At 47.5% G+C, this 26,941-nt stretch overlaps 1 protein-coding gene and 1 pseudogene across 4 annotated transcripts; one reads left to right on the top strand and one right to left on the bottom strand.

The window, feature by feature from the left end:
* Positions 1 to 5,319: 5,319 nt before the first annotated feature.
* LOC100434895 (multimerin-2-like) lies at positions 5,320 to 14,622 on the bottom strand (annotated as a pseudogene).
* RAET1E (retinoic acid early transcript 1E) lies at positions 14,539 to 26,720 on the top strand. 4 transcript variants are annotated; one of them, XM_054558303.2, is made up of 6 exons: positions 14,539 to 14,929; positions 19,682 to 19,970; positions 20,642 to 20,902; positions 21,164 to 21,439; positions 22,132 to 22,260; positions 26,288 to 26,720. In XM_054558303.2, the coding sequence occupies exons 2-6, from the start codon at positions 19,886 to 19,888 to the stop codon at positions 26,308 to 26,310; spliced, it is 774 nt and encodes a 257-aa protein (XP_054414278.2). In that variant the 5' UTR covers positions 14,539 to 14,929; positions 19,682 to 19,885; the 3' UTR covers positions 26,311 to 26,720. The 4 variants fall into 4 exon arrangements, with proteins under 4 accessions (XP_054414278.2, XP_063581125.1, XP_054414275.2 ...); XM_063725055.1 differs by having other exon boundaries at positions 14,648 to 14,929; positions 19,765 to 19,970; XM_054558300.2 differs by lacking the exon at positions 26,288 to 26,720 and having other exon boundaries at positions 14,710 to 14,929; positions 22,132 to 22,316.
* Positions 26,721 to 26,941: the final 221 nt, after the last annotated feature.

Here is a 26,941-nt window from a genome sequence, read left to right as displayed (position 1 = left end):
ACTGACCCAGGATTCCCTCAGTCACTTGGACAAACACTTGTTTCCTGTGTCAAGGCTGAGGATGCTCCTAGGAAGCCCCTGAGAGTGAGGCCCAGTTCAGCATCTCTCCTTCCAGTTGGCCACCTCTACCGCCTCTGCTTCTTTCTCTTGACCACCAGCAGTTTCTAACAGGAGAGCAAATCCAGAGGCCTCCAGCAGATCCTGATATTCTCCTGCTTTGCTTCCATCTGGTGATCCTCCTTCAGGATCTTGCTACTAACACCTTATGCTATGTGTTCACTGATGGAATTCTGCACTTACTCTCCTAACTGCTTGAACAAGAAATCTCAATAGAGAACATTTTGATCTATCATTATTAAGCAGTGGAGAAGAAATGGAATAGCAGGGATTCTCTATCATTGCTGTCAGGAGGATAAACGGAATCACTCCTTTGACATATAATTGACAATTTCTAGTAGAGTTGACCACATGCTTATCCTACTACACAGTACAGGCACTGTCATGTGAGCTCCAGGCTTGCAGACAGGCTCCAAATAGCATGTGTTTATTGTAGTGTTGTTGTCATACCAAAAATTAACAATAACCCAAACACCCATCAAAAGGAAGACATAATAAAGGTAGCAGGTAGTTGCTGTTTATCACTACCTGGGGACTAGATCATCTAATCCACTGTCAAAAACAAAATGGAAAAGCCAAAATACTAGATGGAAAAAAAAATTAATCCTTTAAACACAGGAATGAGGACTTTGGGTTGAGATACAATAACAGTAATAGCCCAAATCCAAATCTCTCCATCCATCTTCAAAAATTATACAGATCAATGAAAGGGAGAATGAAACACCCTAACCCACATCTTTAGCATAACAGGGAGATGGGAAATCCCTAAACCCTCAGCCCCAGCTGCAGAACCCACATCTTTAGCATAATAGGGAGATGGGAAATCCCTAAACCCTCAGCCCCAGCTGCAGAGCCCATGCCTATGGAAGAATCAGGCAGAGGCTGCAAGGATGGTGGCATCATCAGCAGGTCCGATTGTCTAGAGAAATAATGTGGCATGTTCTCCTACAGTGCTGTGTTTATGGGATCTACCTCTTACTGCTGTGTGACCAGAGGAAGCTCCCTAACCTCTCTGCAATTCAATGTATTTGTATGTAAAATGGGGTTAAAGTCATCCTTACTTGATAAGAGTAGTCAGTTAATTGGGATGATAGCAGAAAATATTTTTTATAGCTTCTGTGGCATAGAAAAGCTTTAGTAAGTGTCTTTTGTAATTATTGTCTGATCTGCAGCCCCACCCACTGAATTCCCAGGCTCCTCCTGAGTGCTCTCCATTCTGGTAGCAAAGCCACACAGAGCAGCTGAACCTGCAAGCACTGTGCTGGCCTCCTCCACCATCTGTCCCTCCTTCTCATCACCACGCAGTCCTCAGCCTTCACATTTTGTCTTCTTATTCCTGCCTTTGCTCTTCAAGTGCCCTCTCCTGCTTGATCCCACACAGGCCAGAGGATGTGAGGTGCCAAGATTTTAATGACTTTGTGGCTCTTGGGATAAAGACACTGGGCTCTCAGCGAAGGCCAATGAGCAGGTTTCTTCCCAAGAGCTTCATCAGCACAGTTCAGAAAAATGCAGAACTGCCAAGCTGTCCACAGGACACAATCAACCTAGAGTGGGCAGGGGCATGGGGCACAGGCTTTCTCACATGAGCTTCCAGAAATCTCAATCAATATAACTTCCTCAAGAGAATGCTAAGTTCTCCCTAAGTTCTAGTAGGTGAGACCTACTAGACCACTTTATCTTAAGGAAATAACCAGAAAGCCATTGACTACACAGCAGCTGGAGTGATCCTTTAAAACCTAATCACTCTTGTCCCTTCTCTGCTCAAAACACTCTGTATTAGCTCATTTTCATGTTGCTGATAAAGACACACCTGAGACAGGGTAATTTATAAAGAAAAAGAGGTTTAATTGACTTACAGTTTAAATCACTCACAGTTGCACATGGCTGGGGAGGCCTCACAATCATGGCAGAAGGTGAAAGGCACATCTCACATGGCAGCAGACAAGAGCAAATAAGACCCAAGCGAAAGGGGAAACCCAGGAAACCATTTTGTGGTTTCTTGGGCCAGGCCATTTTTCCTCCTAGGCCTCTGGGCCTGTGATGGGAGGGGCTGTTACAAACGTCTCTGACATGACCTGGAGACATTTTCCCCATTGTTTTGGCAATTAACATTTGGATCCTCGTTACTTATGCAAATTTATGCAGCCAGCTTGAATTTCTCCCCAGAAAATGGGTTTTTCTTTTCTATCCCATCATCAGATTTTTTGAACTTTCATGTGTGTTTTCCTTTTGAAACTGAATGCTTTTAACAGCACCCAAGTCACCTCTTGAATGCTTTGCTGCTTAGAAATTTCTTCTGCCAGATACCCTAAATCGTCTCCCTCAAGTTCAAAGTTCCACAAATCTCTAGGACAGGGGCAAACTGCCACTAGTCTCTTTGCTAAAACATAGCAAGAATCACTTTTACTCCAATTCCCAACAAGCTCCTCATCTCCATCTGAGACCACCTCAGCCTGGACTTCACTGTCCATATCATTATCAGCATTTTGATCAAAGCCATTCAACAAGACTTGAGGTAGTTTCAAACTTTCCCACATTATCCTGTCTTCTTCTGAGCCCTCCAAACTGTTCCAACCTCTACCTGTTACCCAGTTCCAAAGTCACTTCCACATTTTCGGGTATCTTTATAGCAGCGCCCCACTCCCAGTACCAATTTACTGTATTAGTTAGTTTTCATGCTGCTGATAAAGAAATACCTGAGACTGGATAATTTATAAAGAAAAAGAGGTTTAATGGACTCATAGTTCCACGTGGCTGGGGAGGCTTCACAATCATCATGGAAGGCAAAGGGCACATCCCACATGGCAGCAGGCAAGACAGAATGAAAAATCAAGTGAAAGGGGTTTCCCCTTATAAAACCATCAGATCTCATGAGACTTATTCACTATCATGAGAACAGTATTGGGGAAACTGCCCCCATGATTCAATTATCTCTCACTGGGTCCCTCCCACAACATGTGAGAATCTGGGAGCTACAATTGAAGATGAGATTTGAGTGGGGACACAGCCAAACCATACCACCCTCCAAAGGCATCCCTTTCCTCTCAGTAAAACCAAAGCCACCACAGAGGCCTAGGGAGCCCTGCACAGCTGTCCTTGCCTCTGTCCTTGCTCGTTCATCTCCTATCCCTGGCATCCTTGCTGGTTCTCAGGGCCTGTTCCCCTGCCTCAGGGCCTTTGCATCACCCTCCCCTGGGCCTGGACTGTTCTTCCCTCAGAAGTCTACCCAGCTCACTTCTACACCTGTTCCTAAGTGACACACCCTTCCACACCTGCTGCCACCACCCTCCCACTTTGGAATCCTTTTATTTATTATTTTCTTTGTTTAATTTTTAAATTTTGATATAATTGATGTGACACAAAATGTTCCATCTTAACCTCATATATATCTATATCTATTTATCTATCTCTCTATCTATGGGCATCGCTTTACCCCAAGGTTGATCATTATTGAGAGGTATTTTTACAGTCCTCCCCTGCCTCCTGGTTAGAGATGCTAACAAGAATTCAGATGGCCCAAAGATACTGGAGGAAGTAAAAATGGTGAAGGCCATACACATTTTGGTTCACATTTGGCATGTTTGGGCGTTTGCTCTGTGTATGGCAAGGAGAGAAAGATATGAAATTAAAATTACAGATAAATACAAGGAATAACTGAAACAAAAGATACTGATTTTCTTTCTCTTGTTGACTCAACCAGGTTTTCTTCTCTATTTCTGGCTGATAGAGACCAAACAGGTTGGCTTTATTCCACTGTCCTCTAGTGGTTGGAGACTGCTTTCCAATACTGTCCAAATGTCGCCTCCATCTTAAAGACTCCTGGGAAAGATGACTTTGTAGCCAACAATTAGGGAGAAGAGAATAGGAAGCAGGAGAAAGGGTTAAAGTGCTTTACAGAAGCTTCCATCCACAGGAGGAGCACGCCACCAAAGCAGCTGTAGAATACACAGTTTGGCAAAGGGCTGGAGTCCAGGCCGTGCTGTCTGAGAAGGCATACCAAGCTCAGAACCAGGTCCCACCCAGAAAAGCAGTCCAGTCCTCCTTGTCATTGAGAAATAGCCAAATCCAGCATGCTAGACAGAGACCATGTACACCACACTCTCTCACAGAAGCTTTCCAGGGACGAGATAGACCAACAGGATGATCTGCAGACCATCCTTGGCCAGAGCCCTAGACCAAGGAGAGCTGGGCAAGTCCATGATGTCCAATCAGAGCTGGGCCCAGGGTTCATGTCTTGAACATCAGGAAGCCCCCGAATGCAGTGCCTCGCTGGTTTCTGTTTGTTACCAATGCCTGGGTTAACTCCAACCACACTCTCTCACTCTTTCGCAGCTCAGCCATAGCAAAGGTGGCTGCTGTGCTTCTCGCCCAGTGGTACAGATCAGGGTCCCTGATGGAGCCCTCCAAACACCAGGTGCCTGGTTCCTGGCCCTGGGCCAAATTCAATGCTCACTGCAAATGAGACACCAAACTCCAGCTTGGTAGTAGCCATGTTCAGGGAAGTTGCTGCTGTCAATGTCAATGTAGCTAGTGTTGAACTTCAGTGTCTGCAGGACAGCCGTCCTTTCTGAAAAACTGGCATAGAAGGCCACGGGGGAGCCTGCCTGCCAGAGCTCAGTGTTCAAGGCATCTGGCACTGGCCCTTTGATGTGTGTGTCTGCCAAAGGCTCTGCTTCTTTCCTGTCCCTCTTCCGGGGAACTTCCAGGCCTTTCTGCTTCTGCTTCCCTTTCCTGCTGGGCATGGCTTCCAGCTTCCCCAGATTTAGGCTGACACTGCTGTCACCAGCCCTTGGAAGTTTCCAAGGAGGAGCTGCTGGTGCTGTCCAAGCTGCACTTGGAGGCGGACCATGGAGGCCCTGAGGCAGGTGAGAGAGGTGGCTGGGCAGCCTTGCAGCACCACCCAAGCCCCTGAAGTCAGATCTCAGGAGCTGGAGCTCCTGAGCCAGCCTGGCCAGGGCTTCACACGGCTTCTTCTGGGCCCAAGTGGTCGCCAGCTCCAGGTGCTCTGCTGGCCATGGGGGCTCCATGCCACAGCCCACTTGTGGCCTGCTCCAGGGCTGCCACCCGGGTAGCCAGCGAGTCCCAACCGAGCACCTGCTCCTTCAGGGCCAGGCAGGGGAAGCTGGCTGTGCGCCTCCTCTGACCTCTCCTCCATCACCTCCTCTCCAGAGAGGGAGGCCAGCAGGCCTCCATCAGGGCAGCCTAGGAGCTGTGCAGCTGGCGCCGCCGTCCAGGCTCCCCTGGGTCTCCTTCAGGGTGCATGGTGCCCCTGTGGCCCTCCCAGACGGCCTCCAAGTGAAAGTAGAGCTTGTGGCAGCTGCCCCCTTGACATACTTGATGAAGTCGATGTGGTTGCCCCACAGGTGCTGCAGGGTGAGGCTGAGCTCCAGGAGCTGCTACTCCACCTCCACCTTGTTCGCCTCCATAATTAGAGGCTTCATCAGGACCACACACAGCTCACAGAGTGCCCTGTGGTTCGCCTCCATCTCTGACTCCATTTTGCTGATCTGATGGAAGGTCTCGTCCAGTTCGGAGCATAGCTCCTTCATCTCATCCACGTGCCGGGTCAGGGTATCCCTCATATCCCTGAGGGGTGTTTTGCAATTCCTCCTCCCTGCAGGCTGAGGCCATGTGCAGCACCCAGAGGTTCCTCCGCAGTTGGCCCAGCCTGGCCTGCAGGCTCTCCAGTTCAGGCCTTGCCCCAGCCCCTGCCGTCACCACCACGCAGCTGCCATTAGTCCTTGGGGCCTCTTCAATTTGGTGTCCACATCGGCCTGGACCTCAGAGAAGGAGCGTACAGGGCAGAGCGCCGAGCATGCCGTCAGTCCTCCACATCCTTTCGCAGCTGGCCCACTCTCTGAGCATTTTCCTGGATCTTGGCTTCAAATTTACCACCAAGCTCCTGGCAGTCAGCCCTGGCCACAGCACTATCCTGGACCATCGTGATGGCCTCGTGGTTGGCCTCCACATCAAGAAACAGATTTGTTATGTCCGGGGAAAAGCCATGCAGGCTTTCCTTTAAGCTCTTCCAGATTGGGCCGAAATGCACTTGCAGGAAGGGGTCCATGTGGTGCAGCAGCACCTGCTCCAAGGATCTACCAGACAACTCCAGCTCTGTTTGATTTGCCACACTGAAGCTGTGAGGTTACTAGCCAGGGCTTTCTACGGGCCTGGCAGGCTGTCACCTGGGGGAATGTCATCCTGGAGGTCTCTCAGGAGGGATTCCTGCTGCTCCTGTCACACTTCAGCCTCATTGATCTCCACAGCCAGGTGGCATGACTTTAACTTTCTGGTAGTCTGGAGCCCCCTGTGGACACGGCTGCTGTGAGTGGATGTAGAATTTCTCTGTTTTGCAAGCAGCTGTGAAGGTAACCAGCTAGGACTTCTGGAAAAGCATTGTTTTCACAGCCCCTCCATCTCAGGCTGGCTCCCTCTTTGTTCCTTCCCTTGGGGACCCCTGCTGGGTGACCTTATCACTCAGTGGGCTACTGAGAGGCAGGTGCCTGCCTAGAGTGAGTGTGAAGCTCCTCCAGCCTGATTTGGGCCTGCACTTGGCCCGCCGTGGCCCCAACCTGCTGCTCTGCCACAGCCGGGAGCCATCTCAACCATTTTCAAATGCAAAGGCATCTATTCGAAATGGCAGTATCTGTGCCTGCTCAGGCAATCCTGAACCTTCTTAACCTGAACTTTTTCCCCTAAAGCAATGACCACTTTAAAACAGATAGTGTTAGCCTGTGATTGCTATTGCAAGAAATTACAAGTTTAGTGGCTTAAAATAACACAAATTTGTTCTCTTACCGTTCTAGAGATCTGAAGTTGGAATGGGTCTCAGTGGGCTAACATCACTCTGCTGTCAGGGCTGTGTTATTTCAGGAGGCTCTCGGGGAGAACCTGTCTCCACCTCGCCTCTTCCAGCTTCTCCAACTGCCCACATCCGTGGCTCAGGGCCGTTTCCCCATCTTCAAAGGCAGCTCCATCAGACTAAGTCCTCACGGTGCCCCTCATCTGGTTCTCCCTCTTCTGTCTGCCTCTTCCTCTATAAAGATCCTGTGATAACTTTGGACCCCCCAGGGAAATCCGGAAAATCATCCCATTTGCAGGGCAGATAATAAGCAATCTCAGCTCCATCTGCAGCCTTCACTCCCCTTTCCATGTAACCCAGTGGAGAGTTCCAGGGATTCACACCGGCATCCTCTGTGGTTGGCAGGAGAGGGTGGGGGTGGCAGGTGATTATTCTTTGCAACACACACGCCATATAATTTATGTATATATCATTTTTATACCACAAAGATGGGGGAAGAAGCAGAGCAATATTGGAGCAGAGATTTTGCATCCTGTTAAAATTAAGTCTGTTTTAATACGATCTAGGTTGTGGTAAATTAAGATATTAATTGGAATCCCCTGAAATGACTAAGAAAATAACTTTTTTAAATAAAAAAGGAAAAAGAGACAATAAAAGAAGTAAAATGATGCAGTAGAAAGTATCTGTTTAACACAAAAGAAAGCAATAGTGGTGGAAAAGATGAACAAAACGACGTAGTGCGTATGGAAAACTAAAAAAAAGGTGGCAGACGTTAATTCTGTTCCACCTTAGCAGTGATTCTCTTACATGTCAAAGTGATAAACATTCAAAAGAAAAAACAAAGATTCTCAGAATGCATTTTTAAAATGATCTAAAGATACAATGTAGATCCAAAGATACAAGTAGTTTAAAAGTAAACATATGGAAAAGATAAAACACATCAATAGTAAACAAAGACAACTGAAATTGCTATTAATAATATCAGGCAAAATCATCTTTAAGACAAACAATTTTATAAACACTCTGAGAACCAGTCGATCAAAGGGAAACTCACAGGGAAAATTAGAAAATGTTTTGAGGTGAATGGAAACAAATACACAGCATATTATGACTACTTATAAGAAGCAGATAAAGCAGCACTTAAAGGAAAACTTACTGCTGTACTTGCCAATATACTGAGGAAGAACGGGATAAAGACAGGATTATCTCAAATTAATAACTTGACATTTCACTTTAAGAAACTCAAAGAGCAAAGTGACCTAAGCCCAAAATAAGCAAACAGAAGGAAATAAAAATTGGAGCATAAATAAATGAAATAAAGAATAGAAAAACATTGGCTAACTCAGTAAAACCAAAAGTTGGTTCTTTGAAAAGATCAACCAAATTGTCAAACCTTAACCTAGAATGACTAGGTAAATGGTGGAGGGATAAAACTCAAATGACTAATACCAGGAATGAAAGAAGAAACATCACTACCAACTTTACAGAAACAAAAAGGATTATAAGGGAATACTATGTACAACTGTGTGTCAATGAATTCAAGAACCTGGATGAAATGAACATCTTTCTTTTCCATTTATTTTCCAGTTATTATTGAGCCACTTTTGATTGTATCCTCCCCTCTCTACCAGAAAGGACAAAGGTTGATCACCAAAGACAATTTCAGACTCTTGTCAGGCCTAGGGACAGCAGCAGAGGCACCACAAGCTTCTCTGATGCCATAGATTGGCCTTCCCATGATCTGCCGCTTCTCTAGACACTTATTGTTTTCTGTTGAAGATGCTGGAATTCTAAGCCAGCACTTTAAGGATTACTTGTTTTCTCCAGGTGTTTCCTGTGTATATACAAGAGATGATAGATAGATAGATAGATAGATAGATAGATAGATAGATAATAAACTCGTGTTTGTTTTTTTCATGAAAATCATTTTTCCTCCCTGCAATACAAAGGCTTGTCAAGTGCACACTAATTAGCAGCTGATGTGGCTCCTCCAACCGATGAACTCTGTGCTTGGCTCTGTTTGGAAACACACTGAGGAGTCCAGCCTCTTTGGCTGCTACAGGATACATTTCCAGAAACACCTGTCAGGCGTCTGTGGGTGAGGAAGGCGTCAGGCCTTCCTACATGAAGCCTTATTGGCTCCTGCAAGTGCTAAAGAAACCCCTGGGGACAGGCTAGGGTGCCTGTTCCTACTGGATTTTAGGCCTGGAGACTTCCGGTGGGGGCAGCCCAGGCACAGAAATCAGGAGCTGTGGACAGGGAGTGGAGGAGATCGGGAGGGGATGGCAAGGCCCCCAGCCTGACCCCAGTCCCCAGTGCCCTCTAGCAGCAGAAATAGGAAAAGGAGGTTGAGGGCAGGCAGTACTGCAACCTCCTGTGCTGAGCATACAGATAGGTCCAGCCTGGTGGCCCCGCACCTGCAGATTCAAGGCAGCCCTGCCCTGCACTAACCCTGCACCCCCCAGGCCCACTGCTGTCCCACTGTGACCCCACCCAGAGACTGGTCTATCCAAAGACCAGGGCATTGACCAGCAGCCCAGTGCTCTGCTCCACGGCCTCTGTCAGGCAGGACGGAGCTGGAGCCCAGGCAGAAATGCGGACAGGGGAGGATGGCCCGTGTCAGCCAGGGATGTTCCGTCCTGCTGGGCCTGGGGCCTCACTCACAGAGAGCCTACGTGATCTTGCTTCCCCCACTTTCTTATCTCATAGGCCCTACATATTTGCCAGAAACCACCTGCATTCCCAACTCTTTGCCAGATGTCAGGGGCCAGCTGCCGGGGGAACTGTGTGGCAGAGCCCCTGTGACAATGGCCAAAGAAATTCCGGAGTTCCCAGAAAACAGAGGGTGCTGGAAATCCAGGTGGGAGAGCTGCTCCTTGCGCCAAGATTTTCCTCAGAGGCTCCTTCTCCAGTGCCCTGAGCAAGGCTGAGCCTGGCGAATACTAGAATTTCTGGTGGGCTGAGAAAACAACAGCAAAAGAAGCAGCAGTCTGGGAGGTGACTTGGAGATGGAAACTGGGTACGGCCAGAAAAGTGAGTGGAGCCTGGAGGCCAATGAGCCCCCCACCCTGGCAAGTCACAGCAGGACAGGGCAGGGGACCAGGCATAGAATTGGGCCAGTTGTAACCTGCACAACCGGGAAAAGGATTTGTATTTGTATTTCAGGTACCTATTGGGTAAGGTGGCATATATCTCCAGCTTCCTTGAGATGAGCTCAGTTTAGGAAGTTTCTTTTCGACTGAACTGTGTCAGGAATCTCGCCAATGCCTGATGCTGCCCACCACATCTCTTTTGCTGCTGCTGCGGCTGGAATCTGCCTGGGAGGCACTGGCTGTAAAGGCTGGAGACCCAAGGAGGCTGCCCTGACACCTCTCCTTGTTCCCTGGGCCAGGGGGCCCATCTGAGCCTCTTCACCCCTGGGGAGCTGTTTTCTGTGCCTTGTATGAGGTTTGTGTCTTCATAGAAATGGCACTCTAGTAAGAGATAGAAATTTTAAATGGATAGATATGTAAATTATATGGTATGTGTGTTGGGCAGAAGAATTCCCTCTCCAACCCCCAGGATGGCAGATCCAGTCCCTGGAACCTCTGTGTTGGGGTACCTGGAAAGGGCGGTGAAAGCTGTAGATGGAGCTGAGGTGGCTAATCAGCTGCCCTGAGGTGGCTAATCAGCTGCCAGGGAAGGGTAGTGTTCTCATGTGAACCAGGACTCAGCCTGGTGGAGCTGCCTTTGAAGATGACGAAATCGGGTCCTGAGCCATAGATGTGGGCAGTTGGAGCAGCTGGAAAAGGCGAGGAGGAGACAGGTTCTCCCCAAGAGCCTCCCGAAGGAACACAGCCCTGACAGCACAGTGATGTTAGACCCGTGAGACTGTTCAGACTTCTGAGCTCCAGAATGGTAAGCGAATGAATGTATGTTGTTTTAAGGCATTAAGTTTGCAGTAATTTGTTGCAACCACAATTAAAAGTTAATAAGGTCTGTGTGATTGTTTGTTTATTGGGATAGAGTCTCATTCTGTTGCCCAGGCTGCAAAGCAGTGGCGTGATCTTGGCTCACTGCAACCTCCGCCTCCTGGGTTGAAGTGATTCTCCTGCCTCAGTATCCCGAGTAGCTGGGATTACAGGAGCTGGCCACCACACCCGGCTAATTTTTGTATTTTTAGTAGAGACAGGGTTTCACCATGTTGGCCAGGCTGGTCTCAAACTCTCAACCTCAGGTGATCCAGTCACCCTGGCCTCCCAAAATGCTGGGTTTACTGGCGTGAGCCACCGTGCCCGGCTTACTAAGGTATGTTTTAAAGTGGTCATTGCTTTAGGGGAACAAGTTCAGGTGAAGAAGGGCCAGGATGGCCCAGGCAGGCAGAGGTCTCCTATCATGAAATAGGGGCCTTTACATTTAACAATGGTTAAGATGAAAAATCATGTTACATGAATTATGCCACAATTATAAGAAAGAAAAAGAAAGAAAGAAAAAAAAGAAAGAAAGAAAGAAAGAAAGAAAGAAAGGAATACAAGGATTCCAAACAGGAGGGGCAGGGAGAACCAGGCGTGGAAGGGGATGTGCCACCTGGGAGCAAGAGTGGGAGTGAGCTGGGCAGATGCCTGAAGGGCAGTCCACGCTGAGGGGAGGGCAATGCAAAGTCCCAAGGCACGGGGACATCTGCAAGGCTCTGAAGGCCAGCAAGGAGGCCGAGGGTGGAGTTCGGAACTGAGTGGGTGAGGGGGCATAAAGGACAGCTGGCCAGACCGTGCAGGGCTCTCTAGGCGTCTGTAGTGACTTTGGTTTTACTGAGAGAAAAGGGGCACTTTTGGAGAATGGGAGCAGAGGAGGGGCGTGAGTGGTGAGGTTCTGAAGGATCACTCTGGCTGCTCTGTAGCCATTTGGGAGGTGGGGACAGGCACAGAGAACCAAGTAGGGCAGGACTGCAATCACCCTGGCCAGGAGGACAGTGGCCTAGAACCAGGGTTGAGTACTAGATGACAGTGTGGTCAAATCATAGATATTTTATTTGTAGTCCAAAGAAGAGATAAGAAAGAGGTCGAGCAAATAGGTGATTTTTTTTTTTTTAATTCTTCACAGCCTTACAACATAACCTCTAAATCTTCAGTAAAGTTGGCTACATTCACAAGTAGCTGGTGTCACTTTGGTGGGGGCTTTGTAAGGGAGTGGGCAGGGTGTCTTTTAAGGAAGACTCAGGAGAAGAACTGGTCTTCCAGTTGCAGAGGGGAATGGAGTTGCAAGAAGAAAACAGTGAGGTTCAGTGACACACAGTGGGAACACGAGCTCAGCGGACAGGAGCTCCAGGCCTCAAGAGGGCAGGACGATAATGCAGTGTTTGCACAGAAACCAAGAAATAGAGGGCGCCAGCACCCACCAGAAACGAGGTAGGGCCACTGTCACAGCTAGGCCAGGACCTGCAGAAGCCTAAACCCTGAAAAAAGGTGGGGGCCCCCACCCACATATTAAGGAAAACATATGTATGCCATTGCATGCTGGTCTCCAACAACTGCTAAAATTACATTAAATCCTTTCTAGAATTTCGTGGCTGGGACTTGAGCCTGGTCTCGGTTCGTTTACTGATGATGAATCCAGTACAGAACCGGATCCAGTTCCGGATGAGGTACCCTGTCCTAGAATCACTCACACGTGACAGTTGACAGGTGGCCCCACCGGGTTTGCATGGTGGACGGCTATTCTGCTAGGCCGGCCTCTCCACGCCCTGGGAGACTGAACTGGTTTCTGCTCATCAGAGAGTTTGCCCAGAGACTCTGAGGAAGCAGTCACCTCAGGCCTCTCCATCCGAGAGACGGCAGAAGGGCAAACGTCTCCTGCTGGCACAAGGTACAGGGTGGGGGGTGGCTGGTGTTCCACACACCAGTGCAGAGGGAACTTGTGCATGTTTGGGAGTGAAGGAGGAAAGCAGGGGCTTGAGTGGTGAGAGCACCAGGGGCAGATAATGAAGTAAAAGTGGGGTTGGGGGAGATGCTGGGGGTGTGGCAGCAGGGACCCTGGATAAGGCAGGGAGGACAGGGGTGGCTCTGCGGGTCCTCTGCCTCCACACCAAGCACTCAGGGATCCATGCCTCCCTCCAGTCTGGAGTCCCAGTCACCCCTCTCTCCAATCTGGGGGACAGGGATTTCTCCTTGTTCTCCTGCCCTAACTCCTTCTTTCCGACTTCTCTTGTCCCATTCTCCCTCAGATCCTCCCTTCCACTTATGCCAGGGCTTCCACAGCCTCGTTCTGCCGGGCCTTGGCATTCCCAGCCTGAGTGTTGAAACCATTGGCCGGGACCTCAAGGCATCTGGGGCAGGGAGAGGACGGTTAGAAGCCCAGGGCACACTGCCACAAAAACACTGAGACTCATTTTCAGATATTGAAAAATGCAGTCCAATTCATTTTAAAATTTTCATCTCTCTTTGGACTTCAGGCTGAAAGTTCTTTATAGCAACGGGCTTCCAGGGACTACATGAAATTATTGGTTTCACTTTCCTTATCACCTGCTTCTTACTTCAATTAAAATTCTACTTCAGCCGGGCATGGTGGCTCACTCCTGTAATCCCAACACTTTGGGAAGCTGAGCGGGGAGGATTGCTTGAGCCCAGGAGCTCGAGATCAGCCTGGGCAACGTGACGAGACCCTGTCTCTACACCAAAAATGTAAAAATTAGCTGGGTGTGGTGGTTCACGCCTGTAGTCCCAGCTATTCTGGAGGCTGAAGTGGGAGGACTGATTGAGCCTGGGAGTTCAAGGCTGCAGTGAGCCGTGCTCATGCCACTGCACTCCACCTGGGTGACAGAGCAAGACCTGGTCTCAAAAAACAAAACAAACAAAAATTCGACTTCATATGTAACCATTACTTCGGTTTTTAAACCACTGCCTGAAGCTGACATTTTGCAGTTGGAATATGGCTATTCCTTCCCATCTTCAGGTTGGCTCAGTCCAAGCTGGGATTCAGGACCACAGAAGGCAACAAAGGTGGAAGGGCCTCTTTCCCCTTTCTGTATATTTTTCCCAGCCTGTCTGCCACTCTTTCTTTTTCTTCAGTGTTAGGTCTGCATCCCAGATGTCAGGATGTACTTGTACAGGCCTGGTGTGATCCTTCCTGTGAGTCATCAGGCTTGTAGAAAATATTGGCCCTGCTAAGGAGCTACTCAGTGGTCATATCACACATATGCACGCACACACGCACACACACCCATGCACGCGCACCCACACACACACACACACACACACTGATCTTGGCCCACCCCCGCTCATATCCCCACAGCAGCAGCATTGGCAGGGCGGTAGCAGTGAGTCCCCCTCCCTGCACTCTCAGGGCCTGGATGTGTACAGAACAGGCTCCACTCAGAACGGATTTGAGACCCCTTCTCCAGACAAAGAGGTGGAAATGCACCCTGAAAATTGAGGTTCTTTAACCTTAGCAGCCGGAGAACCACATGGGGACATGTAAAAAATGTGCAGTCCTCGGCTCCTTCAAACGCTTGACCCACTGTCCTCTGAGCAGACAACTCCTTATCACCCAGCCCCAGAGATAGAGCCCTGCCGATAGTCCATGGTTACTTTCTTTGAAGTCTGTTCCATCTAGTTAAGAAAGGACAGTGGTACAGACCCACTTACCTCACCAGGCATCATGAGGGCCCCAGCATCTGAGTCACAGGATGTCACCCTCTGGGTCTGACGTGCACTTGAATTAACTGGCATACTGCCCGGCACACAGAGGGAACCTAGATGTGGAATGGATATGGGTGGTGTCACAGGCCGGATGTTTGCCTGCCTTCCAAATTCATATGCAGAAATCCTAATTCTCAAGGTGATGCTATTTAGGAAGTCATAACTCATGCGAGTGGAGTCATGCGGGATTAAGAAGTGACAGGAGAGCTTGCTGTCAGTCTCTGCCCTCCACTGTGTGAGGATACAACAGGAAGACAGCCATCTGGTGAAGAGAGGGCCCTCGCCAGATACCGGACCTGCTGACACCTTGATCTTGGATTTCTCATCTTCCAGGACGGTAAGAAATAAATGCTTGGTGTTTCAGCCACCTTGTCTATTCTGTTGTAGCAGCCTGAACTGGCTAAGGTAGCAGGGTCTGATGATCAAATGGAACAGCTGTAAAAGTGAGGCAGGAAGGGGGTCTACAGATACTAAGTTTTATGAGGAAAACTTGTGCTTGATTTGACAAAATGACACAAAATTTTGTTCTAAGAAAAATTTTCAGAATTCGAAACTTAGAGCCCTAAGACTTTTCCCAATGATAGACTTGGCTTTCCTTGAGGTCTTGGCCCCAGTGGGACTGCTGGAGTCTATTATAAAACTCATCTGGAAGGGCCTCTGCCATTGCTGAGGCTTGAGTAAATGGTTTTAAGGTCACAGTGTAAACAAAACTGCTGGGAAGTTGGAACTGGGCAGAGCTCACCGCAGCTCAGCAAGGCTGCTATGGCCAGACTGCCAGATTTCTCCTCTCTGGTCAGGGCATGTTGGTAAACAAGGCAGCAGCCCCAGTCAGGGGCTTATAGCAGACTTAAATGTCCCTGCCTGATGGCTCTGAAGAGAGCAGCAGACCTCCCAGCACAGCATTCGAGCTCTGCTAAGGGTCAGACTGCCTCCTCAAGTGGGTCCCTGACCCCTACGTATACTGACTGGGAGATACCTCCCAGTAGGCACCGACAGACACTTCATACAGGAGAGATCTGGCTGGCATCTGGCAGGTGCCCCACTGGGTCGAAGCTTCCAGAGGAAGGAACAGGCAGTAATCTTAGCTGCTCTGCAGCCTCCGCTGGTGATACCCAGGCAAACAGGGTCGGGAGTAGACCACCAGCAAACTCCATCAGACTGGCAGCAGAGGGGCCTGACTGTTAGAAGGAAAAGAAACAAACAGAAAGGATTAGCACGTCCCCTCAAAGACCCCATCTGAAGGTCACCAACATTAAAGACCAAAGGTAGATAAATCCACAAAGACAGGAAAAAACCAGCTCGCAAAGGCTGAAAATTCCAAAAACAAGAACGCCTCTCCTCCTCCAAATGATCACAACTCCTCACCAGCAATGGAACAGAACTGGACAGAAAATGAGTTTCACGAACTAACAGAAGTAGCCTTCAGAAGGTGAATAATAACAAATAACTCCAAGCTAAAGGAGCATGTTCTAACAAATGCTAGGAAGATAAGAACTTTGAAAAAAGGTTAGTCAAATTGCTAATTAGAATAACAAATGTAGAGAGGAAAATAAATGACCTGATGGAGCTAAAAAACAGCGTGAGAATTTTGTGAAGAATACTCAAGTATCAATAGCCAAATCAATCAGACGGAAGAAAGGATATCAGTGATTGAAGATCAACTTAATGAAAGAAAGAGAGAAGACAAGGTTAGAGAAAAAAGAATAAAAAGGAATGAACAAAGCCTCCAAGAAATGTGGGACCATGTGAAAAGACCAAATCTACATTTGATTGGTGTACCTGAAAGTGACAGTGAGAATGGAACCAAGTTGGAAAACACTCTTCAGGTTATTATCCAGGAAAACTTCCCCAACCTAGCAAGGCAGGCCAACATTCAAATTCAGGAAATACAGAGAACATCACAAAGATACTCTTCAAGAAGAGGAGTTCTGAAACTATTCCAAAAAATAGAAGAAGAGGGAATCCTCCCTAACTCATTTTATGAGGCCAGCATCATCCTGATACCAAAACCTGGCAGAGACACAACAAAAAAAGAAAATTTCAGGCCAATATCCCTAATGAACATTGATGCGAAAATCCTGGCAAACTGAACCCAGCATTACATCAAAAAGCTTATCCACCACGATCAAGTTGGCTTCATACCTGGGATGCAAGACTGGTTCAACATACACAAACCAATAAACGTAATCCATCACATAAACAGAACCAATGACAAAAACCACATGATTATCTCAATAGATGCAGAAAAGGCTTTTGATAAAATTCAACACCGCTTCATGCTAAAAACTCTCAATAAACTAGGTATTGATGGAACATATCTGAAAATAATGAGAGCTATTTATGACAAACCCACAGCCAATATCATACTGAATGGGCAAAAACTGGAAGCGTTCCCTTTGAAAATCAGCACAAGACAAGGATGCCCTCTCTCACCACTCCTATTCAACATAGTATTGGAAGTTCTGGCCAGGGCAATCAGGCAAGAGAAAGCAACAAAGTACATTCAAACAAGAGGAGAGGAAGTCAAATTGTCTCTGTTTGCAGATGACATGATTGTATATTTAGAAAACTCCATCATCTCAGCCCAAAATCTCCTTAAGCTGACAAGCAACTTCAGCAAAGTCTCAGGATACAAAATCAATGTGCAAAAATCACAAGCATTCCTACACAACAATAACAGACAAACAGACAGCCAAATCATGAGTGAAGTCCCATTCACAACTGCTACAAAGAGAATAAAATACCTAGGAATACAACTTACAAGGGATGTAAAGGACCTCTTTAAGGAGATCTACAAACCACTGCTCAAGGAAATAAGAGAGGACATAAACAAATGGAAAAACATTCCATGCTCATGGATAGGAAGCACTAATATCGTGAAAATGGCCATACTGCCCAAAGTAATTTATAGATTCAATGCTATCCCCATCAAGCTACCACTGACTTTCTTCACAGAATTGGAAAAAACTACTTTAAACTTCATATGGAACCAAAAAGGAGCCCGCATATCCAAGACAATCCTGGGCAAGAAGAGCAAAGCTGGAGGCATCACGCTACCTGACTTCAAGCTATACTACAAGTCTACAGTAACCAAAATAGCATGGTGCTGGTACCAAATATATAGACCAATGGAACAGAATGGAGGCCTCAGAAATAACACCACACAGCTACAACCATCTGATCTTTGACAAACCGGACACACACAAGCAATGGAGAAAAGATTCCCTGTTTAATAAATGGTCTTGGGAAAACTGGCTATGCAGAAAACTGAAACTGGACTCCTTCCTTACACCTTATACAAAAATCAACTCAAGACAGATCAAAGACTTAAACATAAGACCTAGGACCATAAAAATCCTAGAAGAAAACCTGGGCAATACTATTCGGGATATAGGCATGGGCAAAGACTTCCTTTCTAAAACACCAAAAGCACTGGCAACAAAAGCCAAAATGGACAAATGGGATCTAATTAAACTAAAGAGCTTCTGCACAGCAAAAGAAACTATCATCAGAGTGAACAGGCCACCTACAGAATGGGAGAAGATTTTTGCAATCTATCCATCTGACAAGGGGCTAATATCCAGAATCTAAAAAGAATTTAAACAAATTTACTAGAAAACAAACAAACAACCCCGTCAAAAAATGGGCAAAGTATATGAACAGACCCTTCTCCAAAGAAGATATTTATGTAGCCAACAGACATATGAAAAAATACTCATCATCACTGGTCATTAGAAAAATGCAAATCAAAACCACAATGAGATACCATCTCGCACCAGTTAGAATGATGTTCATTAAAAAGTCAGGAAACAACAGATGCTGGAGAGGTTGTGGAAAAATAGAAACGCTTTTACACTGTTGGTGGGAGTGTACATTAGTTCAAACATTGTGGAAGACAGTGTGGCAATTCCTCACGGATCTAGAACGAGAAATACTATTTGACCCAGTGATCCCATTACTGGGTATATACCCAAAGGATTATAAATCATGCTGCTATAAAGACACACGCACACATATGTTTATTGCAGCACTATTCACAATTGCAAAACTTGTCCACCAATGATAGATTAAGAAAATGTGGCACGTATACACCATGGAATACTATGCAGCCATAAAAAGGGATGAGTTCATGTCCTTTGCAGGGACGTGGATAAAGCTGGAAACCATCATTCTCAGCAAGCTATCACAAGATCAGAAAACCAAACACCACATGTTCTCACTCAAAGGTGAGAGCTGACCAATGAGAACACATGGACACAGGGAGGGGAACATCACACACCAGGGCCTGTCAGGGGATGGGGGGCTAGGAGAGGGATAACATTAGGAGAAATACCTAATGTAGGTGATGGGTTGATGGGTGCAGCAAACTACCAGGGCACATATATACCTATTTGACAAAACTACACGTTCTGCACATGTAACCCAAAACTTAAAGTATAATACAAAAATTTTTTTTTTTTTAGAGCTGGAGTCTTACTATGTTGCCCAGGCTGGTCTTGAACTTCCAGCCTCAAGTGATCCTCCTGCCTCATCCTCGCAAAGTGCTGGAATTATAGGCATGAGCCACTATGAGGGCCTGGCCATTTCAGTTTCATTAATTAGCATCTATGATAGTGCCTGATACATGTAGTAGACACTCTGTAAGTGTTTATTGAGTGACTCAATATGTTTTATTACAATTACACACACACACACACACACACACACACACAAAACCCATCTGTCATGGTAGACCAGTTGCTGCCTGTTCGCAGCTAGTTTAATTAATATTGGGGTGTGCTTAGTGAGAGAAAATCTCAACCATTTAAGAGGAAAGAGTTTGAACGGTTAGGGATAGTGGGAGAGGGAAGAATGGAAATGGGAGAAAATACAGGAATGGGGAGTGGGTACCAGGAAGAAAGGGAAAAGCAAAAGAGGCAGGGAGGAGAAGGGAAGAGGAAACTGGAGGAAAGGAGAAGGAGCTCACATAACCTCCAACCATCCTGCTCACACCAGAGGGGGTTTTTTTGCAGGGGCAGCAGGGACAGGAGAGGAGAGAGAGTTTATTCAAAGTTAATTTTGTTTTTAAATGTCTTCTTTTATTTTTCAGTAAATAATTATATTCTGAATACTTGGAAAACACTCTCTTCACAAAATTGTTCTTTAATTGTGTCTCTACACGCCTGACCTCAGTTGTTCCAGGGTAAAGAATTTGGGCAGTGCCCACACCCACGCTGTTGGATAACATTTCTTCAGCATACCAGTGAGGGTGAATGTGTACACGCCCAGCTTCCTGCCTGTTACTCTCCACAGTATGCGAAGAATATCCCTGACTTCTAGCCCTGTGCACCTTCTTTTGCTTCTACTGTTGCTACTAATAGCCTTGGAGATCATGGTTGGTGAGTGTCCTGATATTGCAAGAACTGGCTGAGGACAAGGAGGAGGGAGAAAGGTAGGGGGTAGGCGAATGGGGCTTCATGCAGGCTTCAGACAAGTGGGTGCCTGCTCTTAAGGATGAGGTGAGGGAGAGGATCCCTGGGATGTTACACCCAGTTCATGGGAGACCACAGCCTGAGGCCCTAGGCCAGGCACTGGCTCACAGAAGGCAGCTCTACAATGCTACCTCCCATCTTCTACTCCAGGACACTTTCCTGAACATCTGGGACCCCGCAGGAATTCAGCGTGTGTCCTGTGATAAATGCCTCTTTTTCCTTTCTATTGAATGTCCTGTGTGTTCAGCTAGATTTTAAGTCTCAGGAGGTCATACACTGGCTTGTCTGTTTTGTGCCTCAGAACTTGGTAGATGTTGCTAAAAGTACTTGTGACACGAATCCTCCTGTTAACACCATTAACACTAAGTGCACCCCAGGGGTCCCTGGTACCATCAAATATCTCACCCCAGACAGTCAGGGGGAGATGGGAGCAGGGATCCAGAAGGTTGAGGGAGTCTGGGATGGAGCTGCCCCGCCTCTGCTAGCCTGGCCCAGTCCAGGGAGTCTTGGGTCACAGAAGCACAGGTTCTAATGGGCCTCTTCCCGTCCTGGACCTCACCTGCATCTTTCTCTCACAGGTGCTCACTCTCTTTGCTTCAACTTCACTATAAAATCATTGTCCAGACCTGGACAGCCCTGGTGTGAAGCGCAGGTCTTCTTGAATAAAAATCTTTTCCTTCAGTACAACAGTGACAACAACATGGTCAAACCTCTGGGCCTCCTGGGGAAGAAGGTAAATGCCACCAGCACTTGGGGAGAATTGACCCAAATGCTGGGAGAAGTGGGGCGAGACCTCAGGATGCTCCTTCTTGACATCAAACCCCAGATAAAGACCAGTGGTAAGTGTGGAATGGGGTGGGGAAATGGAGGCAGGCAGTAAGAGAGGGGAGGGAAGAACACAGATGGGGAGTGGCTTTAGGTATATTTGTGTATTGATCATTGGCCCAACCATAGAGGCACATGGGACCCAGTGGGCAGGAAAGGGCAAGTCTGGGCAGAAAGAATACAGGCCCCTAAATGTGCAGAGAAACACTTGACCTATTGGAAGATGATGGACCTCTCAAACAGTGGAGGATGATGGCTTTGTGTCTGGATTGCAGGTCCTTCCACTCTGCAGGTCGAGATGTTTTGTCAACGTGAAGCAGAACAATGCACTGGTGCGTCCTGGCAATTCGCCATCAATGGAGAGAAATCCCTCCTCTTTGATGCAATGAACATGACCTGGACAGTAATTAATCACGAAGCCAGTAAGATCAAGGAGACATGGAAGAAAGACAGAGGGCTGGAAAAGTATTTCAGGAAGCTTTCAAAGGGAGACTGCGATCACTGGCTCAGGGAATTCTTAGGGCACTGGGAGGCAATGCCAGAACCGACAGGTAACTGAGCTGGGTGGGAGAATGTGGCAGCTCCCTTTAAAGGTCAAAAGCCTTCCCTGTGTGGGTGTCAGTGTGTGTGTGCCATAGAAAATTTGATTGACTTCTCCATGGGCTTCCTGTCTGGAGAGTCAGTGACGGCCATAAGGATTTCCTACCATCCTCCCTTTCCCATCCCACCTCCCACTGTTTCTTCCTCAGTGTAGAAACCCCTTCCCATTAACCAACGATCCAGTCACAATGACCCACTGCTAAATGGTCCCAAGTCTATCTGCGTCATTGCAAACATCCAGGCCTTCTCTTCCTCTATTGTAATTACCCTTCCACCAGCTCTAATGCCACTTCTTAGGAAGCCTTCCCCACCTTCCCCACACAGAATTAAGCACCACCCATTGTGTCATCCTCCAAACAGTTCTAACCACAGTAATCATGTGAAACTGTGTGGTAATCAGATGGATATTTGCTACCTCTCTCAGTAGAAATCTGAGCTCCATAAGGACAAGGCACAACCCCTATTCATCTTCATGGCCCAGGGCCTGGTAGAGTGGCTGTCACATGAGCCAGTGATTATGTGGGGTACCATGTGTTCCTGGGGAAAGCAGGGGCTAAGGAAAGCATACTTTTATGCTTTTTGTTTTATGTGACAGGGCTTGTGCTTTCTTTTTTTCTTTTTTTTTTTTTTTTTTTTTTTTTAGTGTCACCAGTAAATGCTTCAGATACCCACTGGCCTTCTTCTAGTCTACCAGATACATGGATCATCCTGGGGGCCTTCATCTTGTTAGTTTTAATGGGAATTGTTCTCATCTATGTCTGGCGGCAAAATGGTGAGTGGCAGGCTGGTCTCTGGCCCTTGAGGACGTCTTAGTCTGGTAAGGACTCGAGAGAGGTGAATCACGGGTCTCACCCAAGCCCCCGCTCCCTGATCCATCTCTCTCCACAGAAATGGTGCACTGCCTTAGTCTTGAGCCCCCACACTACACAGCAGGGCTGGCAGCACAATGTGCAGTGAGAGGAGGGATGAAGCAATCATCTCCTCTCGAGGAGGGGCAAGGTCTAAGATCTGGAATGCCTGCCTGGGGTGTTGTCTCCTTGCCATCCGGCCCAGGGTTCTCCCAACTCTTTGACTGAAAGTTTGTTTGCTGTCTGCGTTTGCCATGATTTAGCTCAGCAGGTCCCATCACCTTTTCCCATTCGCCCTGAAAAGACTCGCTGGTGGCACTTGTGGCTGCAGCATTTACTCCCAGATAACATACAAGGTGTGGTATAAGAAATCCTTTCACCACCCTCTAAACATTACAGTGCCAAACTCTATCCTACGTTTTTAGTAGAGATGGGGTTTCTCCATGTTGGTCAGGCTGGTCTTGAACTCCCGACCTCAGGTGATCCTCCTGCCTCGGCCTCCCAGAGCGCTGGGATTACAGGGGTGAGCCAACACACCTGGCTGAGAGAACTATTATATGCCAGACACATTGCCAGACATCTTCTGCTCTTTGGTCCTGTTTCTCTGCCACTGCTCTGACACGAAGAATTCATTTCTTTCTTCCATTGCTGTCTTTGTCCTCATAGTGGCTTCTCCAAATTGACCCAGGCAGACCTCAACATTTTCAAGTACAGCAATTTGGAAAAGTTAAGTAGAGCTCTAGGGTTCAAGTCACAGTTCCTGGGGCTCTCTCTGTGGAGTTCAAAGTTAGGATTCCCTCTAATGAGAAAAATAGGCCACTCCATCTATGACTCACTGAGGATCAATGTTTCTGATGTAAGAAATGATTCTACCCTTTTCATTGTTTAAATGAATACCATGACTCAGATCTCTGTCTGTTTTGCAGGGGCCCTGACATGAAAAGTGAGTTTGCCAAGATCAGTGTCACAACAGGCTTGGCAAGATATGGCTTGAGTCAGATAAGGGCCACTGGTCCAGAAGGGGCTCGTGTGGTGGGTGGTGTGATGGCAGCAGGAACCCAGGGAGTGAATATGCTCAGATGGGAAGGGGTCCCACCCACAGAGCTGCAGGCAAAGGGGTCCCACCTTAATCCCTGGTGGAAGGTGACTGAGAAGGACTTAACTGCCCCAACCAAGCAGGCTGGGACTTCAGTGCCATTGACAGTAGTGAAGGGCGTTAGTGAGTAGGAAGGGAGGCAAAAGAACAGTTTTAGAAGCTGGGTCTGAACAGTAGGGATTTAAAGGAGGTGGGACCTCCATGGGAGTCCCTGGCCTCCAGCCTCATCCTGGCAACCGAGTCGGCTGCTGAAGGGCTTCCTGTCTGGGCAGGAGCAGGCAGGGATCAAGCGCCGGTGGAGGTCGGTGCCCACAGCTGAGCTGAACAGAAGTGGGAGGCAGAGCGGGCCCGGGGAAAGGTGTGTTAGAATTCAAGGGGAAAAAAATGTATCTGCCACCCTTTGGGGAGGGCCTCCCCACTGTGTTGCATGGATTTCTCTGTCACGGGGAGGAGCAGCACCCAGGGAAAAAGAGCTTTGTGTGCCCATGACACATTCCTATTTTGTTGTCTCTGGCATTTCTGGGCATTGTTTCTGCTGATGTGACAGAAGAGAGAAAAAGCTGATCAAAGCTAAATGACAGAGCGAAGGGGTTGACAGGGAGTGTCTTTTCAAATACACAGGGACATTCACCAAGAAGGGCCATTTTTGGATCATAAAATAAATCTCATCTGGGCATGATAGCTCACTCCTGTAATCCTAGCACTTTGGGAGGCCAAGTTCGGTGGATCATTTGAGGTCAGGAGTCCGAGACCAGCCTGGCCAACATGGCGAAACCCTGTCTCTACGAAAAATACAAAAATTAGCCAGGTGTGGTGGCATGGGCCTGTAATCCTAGCTACTCGGGAGGCTGAGACAGGAGAATCGCTTGAACTCAGGAGGCGGAGTTTGCAGTGAGCTGATATTGTGCCATTGCACTCCAGCCTGGGTGACAGAGTGAGATTCCATCTCAATAAATAAATAAATAAATAAATCTCAACATATGTAAAGGGTTGAAATCATGTGAAGCATCTTGTCCAAGCACAACGGAAATAAACTAGAAATCAACAGCAGGAAGATATCTGGAAAAATCCTCAAATGTTTGGATATCAAATAATATGCTTCCAAATAACTATATATCAAATTAAAAAGTACAAGGAAAACTACAAAGTATTTTGAAATGAATGAAAATGATAATACAAAATATCAAAATCTATCAGACACAGATAAGAAAATGTCTAGAGGCATCCACACTGAACTTTCTGATCTCTAAATCACCGTGCATCATTGCTGCCAAATTTTTTGTTCATGCTCATCTCTCTGCCTGGAATTTTCTTTCCTACCTGACTGAATTCCAGACAGCTATCCAAGTCCAGTTTAACTGTCACCTCCCCTAAGAAGTCACCATTCTTCCTGGATAGAATTAACTACCCCTACTCGTAGCTCAGAAACTCTGACCACAGAAAAATTATCACATTGTTTTATGATTGGGTGTGTGTCAGTAAATTGATGAGCTCACTTGAGGACATTACTTCTGTAACCTGAGAATCTATCGTAGCTGCTATATAGTAGAAGCTCAGGACATGTGAGGACTTGAGTGGCAGCTGAGGTAAGGGTCATCTCCTGGGTGTGGAGCTTGGACAAGAACCTGCACTCTTCTGTTCCATTTCACGTCAACCATCCATGTCCCCAACCACATCTCCACCATCCTACCTGTACCAAGTGCTAATCCCTTGAATCACCTCAGTGACTATCTTCAGCTCAATCCCAATCACAGGTCAGGAGGGAGGGCATCAGGTATACTGTGAGCAAAACAGAATATGAGATGGGGCCAACTGGCCTCTGGATTAGGGGCAGGGCTTGTCCTGTATGAGGACAGGGAGAAACAAGATTGCTAAGTCTCCCCAAGATCCCTGCCAAATCTCACCATAGAAATAAGGTGAGGTGAATTTCATTTCTCGCCTGGGCATTCACGACCTGAGAGGCTTAGCTCTGGGTCAGGTTGAGCCCTCTCTGTCCCTGGCCAACAGGAGAAAGGCAAAGGCTGAATGAGTCTCGGGGACTGTCTCTGCTTTGCAAGTGGGCCTTGAGGTGAACAGGGACCTTTCCAAATCAATGCATCCACAGTGGTTTGGCAAAGTCAGGCCTGATTTAAACCAGGGTCACTCTCCAGGGGGTGCCTATGTGATGGGTGGTCTGCTGGACAGAAACACAGAGGGTAGGCAAGACACAATGTTGGGTGGGGCAGCAGCTTGATGATCTGACCATGGGAAAGTATATCACATGCCAAAGGTTGAGGGGTCTCTAGGTTTAATTCCTAGGAGGAAATAATTAAGAAGGCTGCCTGGGCGCCAACAAAGCAGGCTGGAGGCAGGGCCACACAGACAGTGGGAGAGGGGGTTGTGAGCAGAAGGGAAGGCTGAAGGTGAACCCTACACACTCCATGAGGACAGCAAGGACTAGAAGGTGGGATTCCTTGGACACCCGGGTTTCTGGTTCACCCCCGACACAGGAATCCTGGCAAATGGCGCCGTGCCAAGCCCCACCCTCAGTGTTCTGGACCTGCCGCAGGGATTCCCTTGCCCACAGCTAGAAGACTCTTGCCCCCGCTGTGGGCTTTCCCACTGTGTTCCCACTGATACTTTGTCTTCCTCGGCTCTGAACCCCTAAAATCTCTGCTGGGGTCTGGGTCTAACTAATGATGAAGTAAGGGAAAGTGAACAATCATAAACTAGATGACAGAGAGGCAGGATGGGAACAATAGTGGCTGATCTCTCCCTGAGAGAGAGGTGGGATCCGAGTCCTAAGAGATCATGGAGAGGTCAATCCTGAGCTGATCTGACCCAGGGTTCTGCACTCTTTTGTCTCCTTCCTGAAGGCAGAAGATCCACCTGGAGGTGATACCACGGCGGCGCAGAGTTGTTCAGCTATGGTCCTTGATCGCTGGCAGCCTTTGCTCCCACTGCTGTGTGTTCCCTGAGTCAAGTGGAGTTACAAACCCCCTTCCAAGACCAGATGGCACTGACAGACATGGCTTACTCCTTTGCCGAACCAATTTAATGTGTGACCTTCCTAAGTTGCACCCTCTCTCGGCCTCGGTGTTCCATTGTGACTTACAGAGAGGAATAGGCTGCTCCTCACTGAATGGTTGACAAGATGAAGTAAGAGTTATAAAGTGTCTGGTGCCAGAAGACGCTCCATAAATTGTTCCTCTCATGGGCTTGATGAAGGAAACATGAAAGAAAGGGTTTTGGTCCTCCATGATTATCTTCATAACTTCGGAGGTTCAATAAATACTCAAATGTTGTCAATTTTGCTGTAATGTGACATATATGTTCCAAAAAATTCCCAGCACTGTACAAAATAGTACCATAAAAACTACAAAGTTTGTGGGAAAACAAGGTTAGAGGCACAACACTCAAAAAATCTTTCAGGCCAGGCGCGGTGGCTCACGCCTGTAATCCCAGCACTTTGGGAGGCTGAGGCGGGCGGATCACGAGGTCAGGAGATCGAGACCATCCTGTCTAACACA

Source organism: Pongo abelii, chromosome 5, assembly GCF_028885655.2.
Source record: "Pongo abelii isolate AG06213 chromosome 5, NHGRI_mPonAbe1-v2.0_pri, whole genome shotgun sequence".
Classification (NCBI taxonomy): domain Eukaryota; kingdom Metazoa; phylum Chordata; class Mammalia; order Primates; family Hominidae; genus Pongo; species Pongo abelii.
This window is presented reverse-complemented; position numbering and strand designations above follow the sequence as displayed.

What these genes read in the sequence shown, in the direction of transcription:
- RAET1E (XM_054558300.2), top strand. Translation starts at nt 19,886, where the DNA reads ATGCGAAGAATATCCCTGACTTCTAGCCCTGTGCACCTTCTTTTGCTT. An exon ending in ACCCCAGATAAAGACCAGTG is followed by an intron (nt 20,903 to 21,163) that starts GTAAGTGTGGAA and finishes TCTGGATTGCAG; the next exon opens with GTCCTTCCACTCTGCAGGTC. An exon ending in GGCAATGCCAGAACCGACAG is followed by an intron (nt 21,440 to 22,131) that starts GTAACTGAGCTG and finishes TTTTTTTTTTAG; the next exon opens with TGTCACCAGTAAATGCTTCA.